This window comes from Dermacentor variabilis, chromosome 1, assembly GCF_050947875.1.
Source record: "Dermacentor variabilis isolate Ectoservices chromosome 1, ASM5094787v1, whole genome shotgun sequence".
Taxonomy (NCBI): Eukaryota; Metazoa; Arthropoda; class Arachnida; order Ixodida; family Ixodidae; genus Dermacentor; species Dermacentor variabilis.
In genome coordinates, this window is record NC_134568.1 from 92,587,658 (window position 1) to 92,604,534 (window position 16,877).

Genomic DNA, 16,877 nt, shown 5'->3' on the forward strand with positions numbered 1-16,877 from the left:
CCGTAAAAGGTCGGTAGAGCGTGCTATCTTAACTCTACGCCAAATCTACATGCTGTGTTTAGATGTACACGCCGAGGTGGTTCAGTTGCTGTGGCGTCCTGCTACTGAGCACAAAGTCGCCGGTTCAATTAAGGGACACGGAGGCCACGCTCCGATGGAAGTGGAATGCAAAATCACTTCACTACTTAGATTTGAGTGCCCGTTAAAAAGCTCAAATGGTCGAAATTAGCTCGGAGCATTTTTTTCTTTTATGATTATTTAGGCGGTACTGACGCTTAGCGACAATGTAAGGTTTCCCAACAGACTCGTTAAGCAATGTTCGAAAACAATGATAAAATCACTTGCATCACCTCCTTTATTACCAGCGCTTACCAAGGCGCTTATCACCTTTCATTCTTATTGAGCCCAGCTCACAGCCTTTTCTTTTTGCAGGAAGTGCGAAGAATAAAGCAGGGTCTGTCGCTGGAATTCTCCCGTCAGGTGTACGGAGGTAAGCGGTTATCCTTTCTTGTCTTTTTGCGCTGGTAGCTGTGGAGGCTTGATGATAACCCGCTGAACGTTCTCGCCAAACTTTGCTTGAACTTTGAGCTACCATTCGTGTTCGTGTATTCATACACACATCGCATCACGAAGTTTAATATCGCGATCTCTGAGCAGCAGTAACAGCAGAAAGCAAAGCAAGCAAGCAGCCGTGTTATGACCCTACGGCCGTCTGGTCTCACGTCGAGTTGTGCGCTGTAACTCACAACGCGTTTAATTTGGCCTTGTCGCTCCTTACACATGCGAGATGGAAGGCTCATGCTGTTGAGAATGCGGTGCAGTAATTACGAGAATGTTGTGCGTCAATGTGTTCCTGGAAGTCATCAACAGCGGGCGAACAAGATAATCCTTAGGCTAAAGCCTGTACTGAAGCTAGAGCTTGAGGGGCCAGCCTGAGGGTTCCCTTGTTCACCTACTGTTGAACACTTCAGGTCTCCATCTTCCCGTGTACACTTTAAATATACGTATACGTTGAGTAGCACGAGGGCACGATACTACAGCAAATCGACGAGCACTGAAATCTGTTTCAGCGAGGATTGAACAGCTAATTTTACGCGCTTCAAGCCCGAGCGTTTTTATTGCGAACGTGTCATAATATTTAAGAGCGATTGCATGTGTGGCTTTAAGTAGAAATGATTTTGAGTACTTGCAAGTTCTCGCTGTCTTCTAGTAGCTTATGGTCTACATCCGCCCGAGCTCAGTCTCTTGCAGTTGACGTTCAATTGCAGCGCAAGGCAAGAAAACCGATGAGCACTTTTTAGTATGTATGCATTTTTCATTAACCCAGTTTTTCCAATAATTTTTCATCGGGAGAGCAGTGTACTATAGAAAGTGTCGGCAAGGATACTCGCGATTCGACAGGTGCCCGAGTTGCGGAGCTTGAGAAGAATTTCCTATAGGAAACAATTCCAGTGCTGCGACACTTTTTGCACGTGCACATGCTACCCTCTGCACACTTTTCAAGTTGTCTCCGCACGTATATGGTTCCCTAAAGAAACATTCGGGGGAAGGAGACGGGGGTAGTATGAGAGGAGGGTCAAGGCTAGTTTCTTTACGCGACTGAGCTGACAGCTTACTACAATAAGGAGCCTTGTGAGCAGAAGCCCGCGTCGGTAGTTTTCTTATATCGTTTGCATTGTTTTGGATAATAGAAAGATAATAGAGCGGAGGAAAGTGGTGGCAGCGAACCAGAATAAATGTACGGTTAGAAACCTTGTATCGGGGGAAGGGTATAAAGTATGATGAGAAAGGAAAGGTAGACGTAAGAAATGACTGTAAGCGCACGCTCGGTGAGGCGCCTGACAATGTTTGCCCTCTGTCCCGCAGTCCCGATGCTTGGTGAAAAAACGTTAAAGGTATAATTGAAGGTACGCGGGCGGACGCTGATTGGGATCAAGATCCAGGAATTCTGTTTTTTGTGAAGGGATAGTTGTCAGCTAGGTGTGACAAGCGCGGAGGAGAGCGCTGTTCTTTGCGCATTGAAGCTTTACCGGTGCGTCTTAGTTAGCTTAGTATAAGTATGAACGCTCGGAGGCTAAACAAGAACAGCGGTCAGCATGTCCGCTGAACATAGGCCTGCGCTGCGTACCGCTAGGACTTACGTCACACACTCGTTCTGTCTAGCTTAGAGTCTGGTTTCTGATGCCACCTCTGCTGCATTGGCATGCCCTCCCTGTATACAATGCAGGATTGTGGTACAGCCCCGAAGCAGAATTCACTAGGCGCTGCATAGAGTCGTCGCAGAGCTGCGTGACCGGCGCGGTGCGCCTGGACCTCTACAAGGGCCAGATATACATCAAGGGCCGCTGGGCGCCCAACTCACTCTACAACCAGGAGCTGGTTAGGTGAGCACATCTCAGACATGTTACATGGCTGCAGCACATCGCCTCGTACATCTTGAAAGCGAATCGGGACGACAATTATCTTCGTTCAAGCTATAGTGAAGCGTCGTTGGCAAACGTGGCCTGCTCGTCTGTTTACACGTGAACTTGACTAGGTGAAGGACGCATTTGCCAGAGTTGCTCGTGTCATGTAGCATATACGTATAGCGTGGCTGCTGCAAGCGTTGTACCAGGCCACTCGCTTAACCACTACTGCACTGCTGGACAATTGGGTGTCTTGGCTTATGATCGCCACCATGCGTGCTTTGTAGAGTCGTAGCACACATGTAATGGGCAGTTACTATCACTTTAAACGATTCGGCTCGCTCGTAATAACATTCTTATTCGAATAAGACTTTCGAGCTGTAAGTGTATTGGTTCTGAAGATGACACCAGTTTCGAGGCATGCGCTGTTAAAATTTTGGTAGAAATGCGTTTTCGTTCCCCTTACTTTTTAATTTAAAGAAAACGCCGTTTTATGCCTTGAAGCTGAAGAATAACTGAATGCCAATATATTTCGTCACACACCTTGGGAAAGAATATCAAAAAACTCGATTCGTCCTCAAAAGATTTGCTAAGCGGATATCCCATGTGAGCTCAACTGCTACATTTCGTAAATTGCAATATGTGCCGTAAAGCAATTCTTTAAAAACTTCATTAGAGAAATTTTATTGATTTGTCAATTCTGCATTACGATTTCTCGTGAAAGTTAGGTCCACCTCTTCGAGTAATTAAACTCAAGGATTAGGATTGTGCTGTCTGCCACAGTCAATTTATATATATATATATATATATATATATATATATATATATATATATATATAACAGTCTTACTAAAAAGACGCCCGGTATATACATTCCTGTTTCGTAGCTCTCGAACATTTAGTTTCATGCAAAAACGAAGGAAATCTGCGCTTTTACGATCTTGTATTCACAAAGTCGTTTTTGTGCAAGAACCCTACAAGGGAATGGGCTGCGGATAGTACTGACAGCGCAGGCGCCGCAGGATCAAAAATGGTTTTTGAGTACAATAAGCTTTGTGAATACGACTAAGCAATATTAATGCAGCGTCTCTACGTGCAGCTTAACGCGTGTGTCGAACGGTCCTGATGTTTTGTACGACGCGTTTGTATTTACCGCAGCATGGACGTCCAGGGAGATTATACGCCTTCCGACGCTGGCGGATTCATCAAAATCCAAGCGCTGAGGTGAGCCACCGTTGAAGTCTGTCCACACTTTTCTTTTGCGCGTTCCTTGTCCGCGCAAGCTCTCGCCTACGTTATAACTGCGTCTCGGTAAGGCCAAATCTAAACACACCAAGCCAACGCCCCCTAGATAGCAAGCCTGTGCACTCTGCTTTATGGCGTCATGCTAGTTGGAAAGAAATTTTCATTGCTAAGCCCGGCGTGACGAAAGCGGTGACGTCAAAGTCACCATGGCTTACTCGGGAGCGTGCCCATTAGATTCTATGGAAGTCGGGCAAGGTAGCATGAGGTCATGGATTGAAGTGCACCGGCCTTTGGGTAGAAAGGAGGCGTTGGCCAATAATACATGAAGCTCACGTAGACAATCAAGAACAAGATATCGATAGTTAAAAGGGTACTACAACACTATTTTAACACGGTAAGAAAACGTTTGCGATCTGACAATGCTACCATGAAGATGCCAGCGAATTATTATTCCGCTATAAACAGCAGGGAGCCCACAATCTCGCATATTAGATCGCTTTATGCGTCTTTCGGCTTTCGAGGTCCCTTCTATTATGCCCCGTCTATGACGTCATAGGTCCGTGCAACTGCCCAGAGCCGCCAGCCGTTGGGAAATTGTTCATGATCCTGAATTACTCCCCAGCGAAACCTCGCGCACGTATGCACACCCGTTCAGTCTATACCCTCCTCCTCCGCTTTGCGCCTCATGTACCGCTGCCCCCCTCCTCCTACGCTTTCCAGGCCTCGTGCTATCTTTGCCCTCGCCGTCTTTCATCGCCCGCTGCGCTCTTCGTTCACTCTAGTCGCTCGCTGTGCTCGTTCGCTCGGTTACGAGGTACGACGCCGACGCTTATCGCAGAGACACGAGTAATCGATGGTTGGATCGAACCTCTGTCTGTGAGTACTCCGAGGGTGACAGAGTACTCGGGAAAATATAAACTATGAATGAAAAAAACAAAAAAGCTAGGCCAGAACTTACCACCACTGTCCAAGTATTCGATAAAAAAAATTCACCGACGATTACGATACTCTTTAATGCGAAATTTCTGCGCAACAGTATACGTGTTTTCATTTCGCGATATATTGGCTGTCGCGGAAAATCTATCTCATGCGGCACGTTCCAAACTGAGCGAAATGCGGTGCGTCTGTCTCACTAATCGGGAGATCGCGAGAGGCAGCGCGTGGGTGCGAGTCACAGTAGCCGCCGCAGACCTCCGCTCATGCAGCGCTTTGTCTCTATACAGACGATGCGCGCTACTCTGGCGCTATATTGTAGCCATCGTCGCCACACAGTCCGTCTTGTGCGGCACTACGCTTTTCTTCTCGCGCTTTCATTCCACCAACAACGAGAGCGGCCCTTCGTGGTGGCGATCAGGGATCAGGAGCAGGGATCCACGCTGGTACTGTGGACTGACCTCAGCAGCAGACGCCGCGGACGAGCGCAGCCCTGCCCACCTCGTGGCACCCTGGCCTCCCCTCGGAAGCGCAGATTAGATCGCCCACGCGGCTGCGGATGCCGCGCGGCCGCCGGAAACTCAGCGCATGCGCAGGACGTCTTCCCTCCGCTCCTCCTGCGCTTTCCTCCATCTACCACTCCGCTCCGCGTTCGCTTTCATTCTTCGCGGCGCTCGTTCGCTCGGTTACGCCGGCGCCGCCGACGCTCGCCGACGGAACGGGGTATTAGGAGCTGCGCTCTAAAAAGAACGAGCAACCGATGGTTGGGTCGAATTTGTCTACCAGCACAGCAGCACATTTCTCTAAGCATTAGACCATGACTTTTGTTTTTATTTATTGCCTTGCATGTCAATCATGCCTTGCATGTCACAGAGCTTACGAGCTCAAAAGAAGAGAACATCGAGATCATATTACGGTGAACCGTCAGCTGCTTGCTGACTTTTGTTACACCGAAATAGTGATGACATGTAGGCTACGATTGCAAGCATGCTTCTCCCGCGCCAAATTCGCTCCTTGAAACTTCTGGCGCGGGCGTCATGTGCCACTTTCTCACATTCTTCGCTCGTGACAGCCAGTGCTTTCATGCGCTGCGTTAGGCTCCACTGCCTTCGGGATCGGCCCACATCTTCTGTAAGATACATAGCAAGAGTAAAGTTCACCTGTAATGATATCGCCTTAAAAACTGTGCGCGCGGCGAGTGTCGCGATCACTGGCAATCGACCAAAAGTGCGTGTGTGAAGACATTTCAAAACAGTTTTTGTTACTTCTCAAGAGCAATGCACAAAACTTTTGACGTTGATATGTGATTTCGGTAGGGACGTGAATGCACCATTACACCGCCGAGTCGCAGGAGCCGTCAAAGCAGCGGTCAGCGCTTGGGGATAATGCCTTGAAAAATGTGAAGATTGTTTTGGTCGGCCGCGAAGATGATGGACATTTTTCATTTTTTTAATTCACAAGGATATTTTTCGTTGACTATTAACAAAAGTCATAAAGTAAATGAAAAAAATATTATGCCTGGCTGCTGAATCGCTTGAATAATGAGCTGCGAAGAAAACGGGCGGCCCGCAAGAACGTCTTCTTTCATCGGGACAACACACCGGCTCACACCTGGGCAGAAGCAATGGATAGTGGGTATATATTACACGGAATAGGTTAGAATTCCTGTCCCGTTTTCCCTATTCTCCTATTTTGTCTTTGGGGATGCGCGACTCTCGCGCGTCCCCAGATATCTTGTTTTCCCCCATCTCCTGCAATCCCACTTCGCCGCGTGGCCTGCGTGACGCCCGCGGCGGTCGATGTGGTTGAAGCGCAGCGCGAGAGATGGCGCGAGAGCTGCGCTGCTAACGCCGCCGACAGGCGGGGTTACTCGGGCGCCGAGGGACAAGGCGCTTCCTCTTTGGGATTCGGGATAGCAAGCGGCACGGACGTGCCGTGCCGCGCGTGCGCCGACCCATGCTTCTGCGAGATCGTCTCGCGTGGCCGCCTTGGAATGCGCCGCCGTTCGCGTGACAGTACGCGCGAACGACCAGGCGTTGGGATCCAGCATGGGGCGAACATATTCGCTCGCTATCCGGTCGCGGTGAGTCGGACTTCTAGATTTGTCGCGCGCCAATCGGCATGTTTTGTGGATAGCAACTCGGCTAGCAGGCATTGATCTATGAAAGGTGCAATAAATGCCCTTGTGATTGTTTGCACTACTGTGTTGTCGTTCCTTTGTCCCAAGAGCACGGAGGAGAACTCCACATGTCTCACTGCGATATTTTTCAACTCTCAAAGTCAGACTACGGGCAAGCGACTTTCTTTCGGATGCGGAAGTCATTGCCGCTGTGAAAGGCCTCGAGGCGAATTACTTTTCCGACGGGATGAAAAAAAAGGAACACTGTTGGTCCAAATGTGTCGCGCTTCAAGAGGACCATGTTCAGAAAAAAAAAAGGAAATTTTGTGGAAGAAGGCGATTTCATTCCTTTTTGCCTTACTTATTGGGCAACCATCGTAGCGAACGAGCGTGAGCTAGCTAAAAGTGCTTGTAATCAATTTTAGTGAAGCAAATGGGAAGGAAGCAACACGAAAATATATTTACAGGGAACCGTACCCATGCGACAAGTACCACTGTTCACACTCGCCTAAGGAATGTACATCGGAGCTTGCTTTTGTCGCGCCTTCAGAATCTCGCAAGTCAAAGGAGGCGATCAACTTGTGCTTAACGCAAATCACCGATAAACTAAACAAATGCGCGAAAAAGAAGGGAGCTCTCCAGATGTGAGCGGAACGTTATCCAGTGACATAGAGAAGCTCCTAAAGATTGCCACCGAATTATGATAACTTGAGCAAGTAGTTAGAAGAACAACGTGTTGTTGTATTGGTTACGTCACTATGCTTGGGGCGAGAAAATGACCTCTTGTCTCGTTATTTATTCTGAAAGAAATCTGATCACTTGCTGCTGAGTTATTATTGCTACTTGCTCCGTTAACTGTTTCTCATTTTTATGTCCCCCTGTTTCTTTTTGCAGACTACGAGAATGGCATCGTGTCAAGAATGCACTAAAGTAGAGATCGACAGGCACCGATAATATTCTCGTCCACAAATGACGACTTTGAGTTGTAATCACGCTATAACGGCGGACTGTATTCCAAAATGGGTTGGATATTTGTTAGCTGTTAAAAATAAAAATTGAAAAAAAAAATACATCGAACGTATTTTAGGATGGCTGTTTAGGATGGATATAACTAGAGCTATAACTGCGGCCACTTCACCACCTCCCTCGAACCCTATCCCCTTTCCCTTCCTTCCCTAATACTAACTACCAAGAGAAGATGTCGTTGAGGGGAAGTTCGAAGTATGGCGGGACAGGAAATATCTACCTACCGACCTCCTGCAAATTGCTTTGAATGAGGCAAGGAATGCTTCGGCAAAAAAGTTGGGGAAAAGTGAAACGGGGTTGGAGATGAACATGGGCGTACAAAGACGGAGAGAAAGTGGCAGTGGAAACATTACAGGAGCGGGTGAATACCCGTGTTTGCTGACGCAAGCGCTGTCGTCACCAGCTGGATATCGAGAGGAGCATGCGCACAACGGCGAAGGGTGGGAGGCAATGAAAACATTCCAGGATTATGTGAGCACCGTATTTGTTGGCACAAGTGCTAGCGTCACATGCCGGCTATACAGGAGAATGTGCATGAAAGACAAAGCAAGCGAAGCAATGGAAACATTCCAGAATTCCTTGAGCGCTAGGATTGGCTGGCGCGAGCACTGACGTCACAAACTACGTAGTGAGATACACACCCAAAAAGGCAAAGGGAGAGTGACAATGGACATTCCAAGAGCAGACGAGCGCCCGAATAGGCTGGCGCAAACGCTGATGTCTGCAGCCGGGTAGAAAGGATCATGCGCACGAAGGAAGCAGGAGAGGTAATAGAAAGATTCGATGCGCTGATGAGTGAACGGATTGGTTGGCGCAAAGGCTGGCACCACCAGTAGCCCAAAGTGACTACTAGTGGTGACAATTTTTAATGCGAAGCATTCTATGACTCATTCTAATATGGGCACTTTGCTGTTTGTGGGTTCCTGTTTTGCCTCGTTTCGGGTACATTCAATAGAAACAATACGCGGCCGCTTGTGTGATCAAACCTATGCTTCCAAGCACAGAAACGCGATGTTCTAACCATTAGGCCACGATCCTTCATTATTGCGATTAGCATTGGGAAACAAAGAAGTCTTCGCAGTAGAAGGGCGGAAAAAGGAAAGTTTATTGCCCGAAGAACAGTAGCAACGCGTCCATACTGGCCGTTGGAATCAGCCAAGAAGCTCCTGACCACGAGCGCGCCGCTTGTGCTGAACGCACTTGTCTCCGTCGTCGTCCTCTTCCTCTATAATGTTTAACAAGCATTATTTGGAAACGTATTTCCTTTTTCTCCAAACACAAAACGTTTACTTTTAAACTCACACGCCCAAATTGTTAACTCCCTTGTTATCATTATTATTTAGGCACCTAATTAAACCGCCCGATTCTTGGCCAATCCCCCACTGTGGGTATGTGCCACGGCCACTCAGGACAACAACAACAACAACAACAACGTCGCCCAGTTTGCTGTATGTATCTAACCTCTTTCACATACAAAGGAACCCAAGTTGTCTACCAGCTTGGGCCACTAGACATGGGCTGGCTGCTTTCTTGCTGAGCAGACGATATGAGCCCCTGTGTATGTGCCCCCGTATAGTCGACTTGCTGCCGGCTGCTGTCTGGCGTAGTAGGCAACTAAAGTCACTGGGTATGTGCCCGAACAGACAAATTCTGCAGGGTGCATGTATTCTTTGCATGTGCCAATTCTTGACCAATCTCCAAGGATGAATGTGCCAAGTTGATAAAGGCGGTACATGGCCTAAATATTGTACGTTAAAGTGTTAATGTCCCATCCGCAACAGACAGCTCCGCGTCGATCGCGGCCACTTGATCGATAGCCATTGCAACGAAGTCACAACCAGAATACTATGGATAGTGGGCATTGCTACAAAGTTTCTTGTGAGGTGCAGTGATTACAAGATATGCTTGGTCGTGCTATCATTTGGCATTGAGGTTGGAAGCGAGATTGCCACTTCGTCTGTGTGCTGATGTGCCCACATGGTTTCGTGACTCACGGATGACCTGGGAATACAATAATCATGACATCGCATTAAGCATATCACCAATTACACACCAATCATAAGAAAAGATTGCTCGTCACATTAACGTCGCCAATTATTTCCTCGGAATGAATTAGCCGTCAATAAAAAAAAAAATATTTGTCAGCGACATTAGGCCACGGTCGCACGCACACTTCTCTCACACGAAAGGCAACTAGCTCTATGAGACGTTTCTCGCGTGAGAGACGTGCCCATTTCTTGAACTCTTGCCTTGTCCAGCACGAAAAGCTTCGCTTACATCGATTCCAACAGTGCGTGGGATTTGCATAATTTTTTTTTCACTGTTGGGTCGGCAGAAGCTCTAACAGTGCCTTGGGTTCCACGGATGCGCACTCGCAGTCTGCTATATTCTTGGGTACAAGATTCTAAAAGTTTCTGTTATAACAAAATGTTTTACCGAATGCTTTGTTTCAATGTGAATCATTCGTTGCCTCATTCACGGCACTTCGCGGAAGGTCGGTAGGTGGGTAAGTATTTCCTATGTCGCCAGCACTTCTAACTTCACTTAATAAAAAGAAATTCTTGACTGACAGTGGAATGGAACCTCTACCTTTGAGCGCAGTAGCAAAATGCTGTAACTACAAACACGTTGGTCAGCCTGTTAACGCTTTGCGTAATCCAAAACGATGCTGTGTAGCCAGCTACCAGTAAATTGCTTCGCATAACATCGTTTCGCAGAGTTTGTGAGGTCTGTTTCATTTTTTTTTCAGCTGCAGCTCTCAAGCACTGGCGTGTTCTGCGCAGGAATAACCTGAAAGATGTGTGCAGTGTTTCAGTCATTTCATTGAAACGCTCTTCTAAAATTAAATGAGTGCAGTGGGGATGTAATGATTGATTGCACTTGCGTACATTTTACGGTTATTACAAATGCAAAGAGATACTTCAAAAAGTGTCACGCAGACAGCAAGAGCAACTTTTGAGGTCGTTTTCTAGTATGCGGATTAAGCACTCGCGCTCAACCGAGTTGAATCGGTGGTTAGCCTACAGCTTTTACGTACTTAAGATTGACTGAAACATTTTTGCAATCAACACAAACCGTGTACAGCCGCGATAGAAGTCTGGAGACCGCAGATGTCATGAATTTCTTTTTTTCTGGCAGCGTGTGAATGCATGCTAAAAGCAAGCGGTACAGCCGGTTTGCAATTGTTCGACCAATCCACCACACAGAAACGATTCCATGTTGCACGGCTAAGCTAAAAACAATACGTAGTTATGTTGATGTCATCACCTGTAGTTTTGTTTCCTTTTGTATGTATTGGCCAATTTGCTTGCATTGTCACAGTGCTACTGTACCATCGTGGAGCCACGCAAGAGACATATATAAGAAAATAAGGAATCCCTGGGTCAGTCCTGCACGTTATCGTCGTATCCAAGAGAAGAACAAGCTGTATGACTCATTTGTCCGTACTAGAGATCTCGCTGCATTGATGAATTACGAAGTGTGTTGCACTAAACTCAACAAAGATGTCTGCAATACCGAACTCCCTGCTATATAGATATACTCGTCAGAACTTCGTGTAGTGAAGGAAGCTTTCTATTAATTTAAATCCCATGATTCCCAAGTTACTTGACAAAATAATCGTGAATGGCTCTGATTTGAGTGGTCTATTATTGGGAGATGTGTTTAATGACGACTCTGTGACTTCTGCAAACACACATTTTCATAGCGAAGCAGTTAACATTATAGAATTTAAAAAGTCCCACATTATTTCTTGCAGCGTTTTTCTCTTCCACATTCCGTTCATACAATATATGTACAGGTGCCTATTTCGACGCGATTTCGCAGGCGATCGTCCTCATCACCGTGTTCGACGTTCCAGCACGCTTAGGAACGGATAAGCGCATAAACGACGAGGCCGTGAAGGAAGACACATCCTCGTCACCTGTGCTCTCAAACAGTTCTAATTATGACATACCACCAAGGGCGAACGTCGACGTTCGTCAAATTTTAGCGCGCATCGCATATCTAGCAGAGTCGGAGTAAAAAGAAATGTTGAAGGGCCATTTAACTTCTAGTCTAAATCCATAAAAGACAGTGTCTTTCTGGGCGAGTTGGCGATAATAAAGGGGTGTATGAGCCGTATAATTGATTGTGAGAGCCGCGCTAGTGCGACGTTTCATCGACACCAAGTAGAAGTTGAATTGTCCTCCAGCTTTTTGTGAGAACTTAAGATCATCATCAGAATATCATAATGATAATTAAAATCACAATCGGCATCATCACCATCATCATCCCCAAATCATCCTAAGCTCGGCTCTCTAAATAAATTATGAGGTTCGCCATCATAATCAACTCTGTCATATTTTTAGACTGCGCTATCTTAGGGATCGGCTCAAAAAAGCGGCTAGAAATAGACGTTAAAAACAAGCATACCCGATACGGTAAAGTGGCGGTAATTCGCCGAAGGAGACGTTGTTATTAAAATGATATTGCGACTTTAAGGCTCACGTCATGAAGAATGCCATGAAAGAAAACAGAAAACATGAAAAGAAAACGAAAGGAAGAAATAAAGACGGAAAGAAAGAAACGTTACGGGGTGAGAACGCTGCGCGCGCCGAAAGGTACGTGATAGGAAAGGTGAGCCAAGAAAAGAACGCCTGTCGCGCGTGTTGGCAAACGTGGTCATCTTCGTTGCCGAGGCTGTCACACTGTGTAATATTGCTCTAGTCGTCAGTGCACTTATTCAGTGTGACAGGTTGGTCAGCAAACCGGATTCTGGCCAACGCCTAAGCCAAATGTTCGGAAACATGTCCGGCTGCTAAAAAAACATGCTGCACAATTTGAACAGACCCTTGTAGTTTGTTGCTTAGTTAAATAAAAGTTTAGTCTACACCCCGTTCTCCACGCTTCGTCGTGTGTTCTTGTCTAGTGTTGCACTGCTAAAATACTCATTAAGAAGCTTCGCGGGTAGTGTGGGTAAGAAAGAATGGCTGATGCCGAATGCCGCCTTGATCAAATATTCTTTAGACTGAAGTATGGTTGTTGTTTTCGTCTCGCGATGTAGCAGAGGCATCGACCGCGCTTCAGTGGACCTGCAGCATATCGCGTGAACCTGCCCTGGGCTCGCTCCATAGCGCCAACAAACTCTGAAAATGCTGCATGGAGGAATAGGCCGCCTGCTTTGCACGCTTGGCTTCATACTGCTGCTAAACAGATGCTGAAATACGGTTTTCAGGGTCCTGTTCTATATCCATGAGGGTAACCTCGGAGACTTTATTTGACTTTACCCAGCGTCTGATGCACCTTTCGCACACATGAGTTCAGTCAGGGGGCCATGGTGTAGCCTAAAAAAAGAAGAAATACATGTTTTAATCATCATCATCATCATCAACGACAACAACATCCTCATCATCATCACCCTCATATAACACACACGATTCGCCTTACACAACCACGTTGCTCCACCTGGTTATGCTTGGCGGAACACTAAACGATGCTTCATGACTAGCTACCTGCAAAATGCGCTGCATAACATGTTAAGTATTTTTATAACAGATTCACTAGTCCACAGTGCTTGTATGAGTCACAACTAATCAGCCATTATTTAACATAGAAAAAGTCAAGAAGTTCGTTGACCGGTGAAGGATGAAAGGTCGTAACCAACCCATAACCCTTCCCTCTGACCCGCGCTCTGTTTTCATTGCCCGCAAATCCATCCTCCGGCATGACACGCGTGCCTTCATCCCTCAGCATGTCTGCTCCCTTTCCCACAATATTTCTCGGGTGGAGGAACTCTCTCTAGGGAGACTTCAGGCGAGGGCGGCCCTTACAACAGCCATCACTTGTGCTTGGGGGTAAACCGTACGAAGACATGAGTTTTAGCAATGCTCCGCTCCTGCGTCTGTAGCGGATGCTCGCCGTCTACTTTGGACGTGCTCTGGGACAAAGGCAATACGCGAATGTGTACTTAAAGGTGTGAAATTGAACAGTGATAAAGCTTAAGAATATGAAAGATGAATTACGGACAACACAGATTGTAAGTCGCTATTGCAGTATCTCTATGAAACGGGCCTGCCTGCTTATATTTAGTTCCATACTCACGTTATGCCACGTGGCAACTCAAGCGAAAAAAAAAAGCTTCGTAACAATGAGGAATTGATTTTAGCTTGCATGCTCATGATGGGCGAAAAAAAAAAAAATCGTGACGCCCACTGGCTCCAAACATATGATAACGACTGGATATAGAAGTGTGCGAATAAGGACTTGTGAAACCGAATCGAATACGAATCGAGTGAAGAGAAACGAATCGAATCGAATATCCAATAGCTTTCGAATACTGAACAGCCGTTATCACAATTAATATAAAGCGATATTAACATCCTAGTATCCCTGAAGTTAGTAGCTTCTGTGATTACTTAGTAGCTTATTTAGCGTTCCTTATTAAAATCACGCATATTGAGCATTAGGAGCAAACAAGTAGTTTCTTCGCATGCACTTGATTCTACAGAGAGTGCGAATGATCGCGCTGTAGCCAGTAAAGCATGGCTACCTAAGCAACGCAGCATGCTCTACTAAGCAAGTTGTGATGTTTTATGTGTATAATATGACCGCGGGGTTGAAAATTGATCCTGCTTTTGCTCCAATTTTATTTTTTATTGTGCGCAGTTGAAGTTTGGAAATTCGAAAAGTGTCCGAAAAATATTCGCATTTACGAACAGGGACTAATGGTGCTCGAAATATTTAACCATAATATTTAAAGAATCCTTACGGCCATCGGAACTTCCACATGATTGGAAGTATGGAAGAATTGTCCCCATTCCTAAATCACAAAATCCATCACATATTGCGATATACCGACCTATCTCCATTTTATGCACGTGCGTGAAGACACTTGAACACGTCATTTTCAAACATATATCGGAGCTTCTTGAAAATAACAACCTGATCGATTCCAGACAGCATGGTTTTTGCAAGAACCTGTCAGCGGTAACACAATTGCTCGAAATTCGATTCGTTAGTTGATAGTATCGTATATCGCCCACCCCAACTGTATTGTGTTCGTCGCAGAACTGTTTCCGTCAATGCGAACGATGTACGATTTATCATAAAGCTATATCCCAATCACTGATTCAATTCAATCACATGCGACAATTAATTTTGCATACAAGCCTTACGAAACAAACTCGAAAGTTACTCTCAATGTTTACATGGCAAATGTCAAAGTATCCCTTTGTCGCTTGTAATAAACGTGGAGTGTAAGCAACTGCAATCAATCGTCACATCTATTTTTATTAGCAGAGTGTTTCGACGAAGGGAGTGAAATTCGGCTGCTATCCATCAGGTTGTTCCCGCTCAGCGTACGCAAGCGCATTGAGAGCTGCCGCTGAAAAAATATCAGTGCCCTTCCACTCTGTAAAGCAAAATGACCAGCGAAGCGTTATATGTGGGCCCCTTAATAACGAACAGTTGCGGGTCGGCCTGGCACTGCACTATCTTTGGGATCGGCGCACGTACGGGTAGTGTTTAATGCTTGCTTCACACCCGCCGTGGTTGCTCAAAGGCTATGGTGTTGGGCTGCTGAGCACAAGGTCGCGAGATTGAATCCCGGCCACGGCGGCCGCATTCCAAAGGGGCCGAAATGCGCAAGCACCCGTGGGCTTAGATTTAGGTGCGCGTTAAAGAACCCCAGGTGGTCGAAATTTCCGGAGTCCTCCACTACGGTGTGCCTCATAATCAGAAAGTGGTTTTGGCACGTAAAACCCCATACTTTAATTTACTTGTTCTTTTAATGCTTGCTTCACCTCCGCCGCAAATCGGCCCGGCGTATCCCTATCTTCGGGGTCGGCCCCCGTATGGGGAGTGCTTAACGCCTACTTCACCTCCACCGCAGGTCCGCCTGGTATTGCACTATCTTCGGGATCGGCCCACGTGTTTAACGCCTGCTTCACCTCCTCCACGACCCGCCGTGGTCGCTTAGTGGCTATGGTGTTGGGCTACTAAGCACGAGGTCGCGGGATCGAATCCCGGCCACGGCGGCCGCATTTGGATGGGGCGAAGTGCAAAAACACCCGTGTACTTAGATTTAGGTGCACGTTAAAGAACCCCAGGTGGTCCAAATTTCCAGAATCTCACTACGGCGTGCCTCATAATCAGAAAGTGGTTTTGGCACTTAAAACCCAATTATTTAATTTAAATTAACCTCCGCCACGGCCCGGTATTGCGCTATCTTCGGAATCGGCCCACCCATGGGGAGTGCTTAACGCCTGCTTCACCACCGCCGCGGAAAGGCGCGGTATTTCACCAGCTTCGGGATCGGCCCACGTATGGAGTGTGCTTAACGCCTGCTTCACCTCCGCCGCAGGTCGGCCCGGCGTCGCACACTAGTCGGGATTGGCCCACGTATGGGTAGTGTTTAACGCCTGCTTCACCTCCGCCGCAGGTCGGCCCGGCGTCGCACTAACTTCGATATCGACCCACGTATTGGGAATGCTTAAAGGGCCCCTGAAACGGTTCTGACAAACTTTGTAGACGCGTAGGGTGCAGCTAATGTTAATCATTCGCACCCCAATTTGTGTGAAACGTCTCATATTAAGATAGCTACGGATCATTACAAGTTACCCTCCTCCATAGACATGCATTTTCTCCTCGAGTCGTTCGCCGAGTGATCGGGGCTAAGCTCCACCTTCACTGGTTCTGCGTCATGATGGCACGTCGTGTCGTCGACTTCCGGCTCTCTCGGAGCGAGCGCGCGAAGCCTCTCCAAACTCTCCGCCAGCGGCATGGCAGTCGACCCCAAGCGAGAGCTATCGAAGCAGCATGCGTTGCGAGCATTCTGTCGCAGCGCCGGACGTGTCTGGTATTCTGGTAACCTCAGGCTAGCTGGGCGTTTCGACGGGACGGTGGAGGCATATACTCAAGCTGATGAAGGAATTTTAGAGTAGACGTACTTAAGCTGCCTGATCGGTCTCCACGGTCCAGCCACACGTTGGCGCAGAGCTTAACCAGCCAAGCAAAGAGCTAATATTGCTTTAACCAAGTGTAAAACATTTTGAACGTTTACAAAAACAACGTGTTAACGATTACACTCCTGGGAAAAATTTACACGAGCAGCAAAGAAGAATACATTTTGTTACTGCCACTGCGTGTGGTTGAGCTCTGTGCCACCCGGTG

At 47.0% G+C, this 16,877-nt stretch overlaps 1 protein-coding gene and 1 long non-coding RNA gene across 2 annotated transcripts in view; one reads left to right on the forward strand and one right to left on the reverse strand.

The window, feature by feature from the left end:
• Window positions 1-7,864, forward strand: part of Ass (argininosuccinate synthase) — a 68,627-nt gene extending 60,763 nt beyond the window's left edge. The window contains exons 10-13 of the mRNA XM_075691164.1: window positions 433-490; window positions 2,228-2,384; window positions 3,563-3,628; window positions 7,596-7,864. Coding sequence (XP_075547279.1) covers window positions 433-490; window positions 2,228-2,384; window positions 3,563-3,628; window positions 7,596-7,635 — 321 coding nt within the window. The 3' untranslated portion in view covers window positions 7,636-7,864. The remainder of the gene's footprint in view (window positions 1-432; window positions 491-2,227; window positions 2,385-3,562; window positions 3,629-7,595) is intronic.
• Window positions 7,865-9,590: 1,726 nt separating this feature from the next.
• Window positions 9,591-16,877, reverse strand: part of LOC142580716 (uncharacterized) — a 102,368-nt gene continuing 95,081 nt past the window's right edge. The window contains exons 2-3 of the long non-coding RNA XR_012827864.1: window positions 12,995-13,051; window positions 9,591-9,728 (exon numbers count right to left, since the gene is read on the reverse strand). This is a non-coding gene — a long non-coding RNA (uncharacterized LOC142580716). The remainder of the gene's footprint in view (window positions 9,729-12,994; window positions 13,052-16,877) is intronic.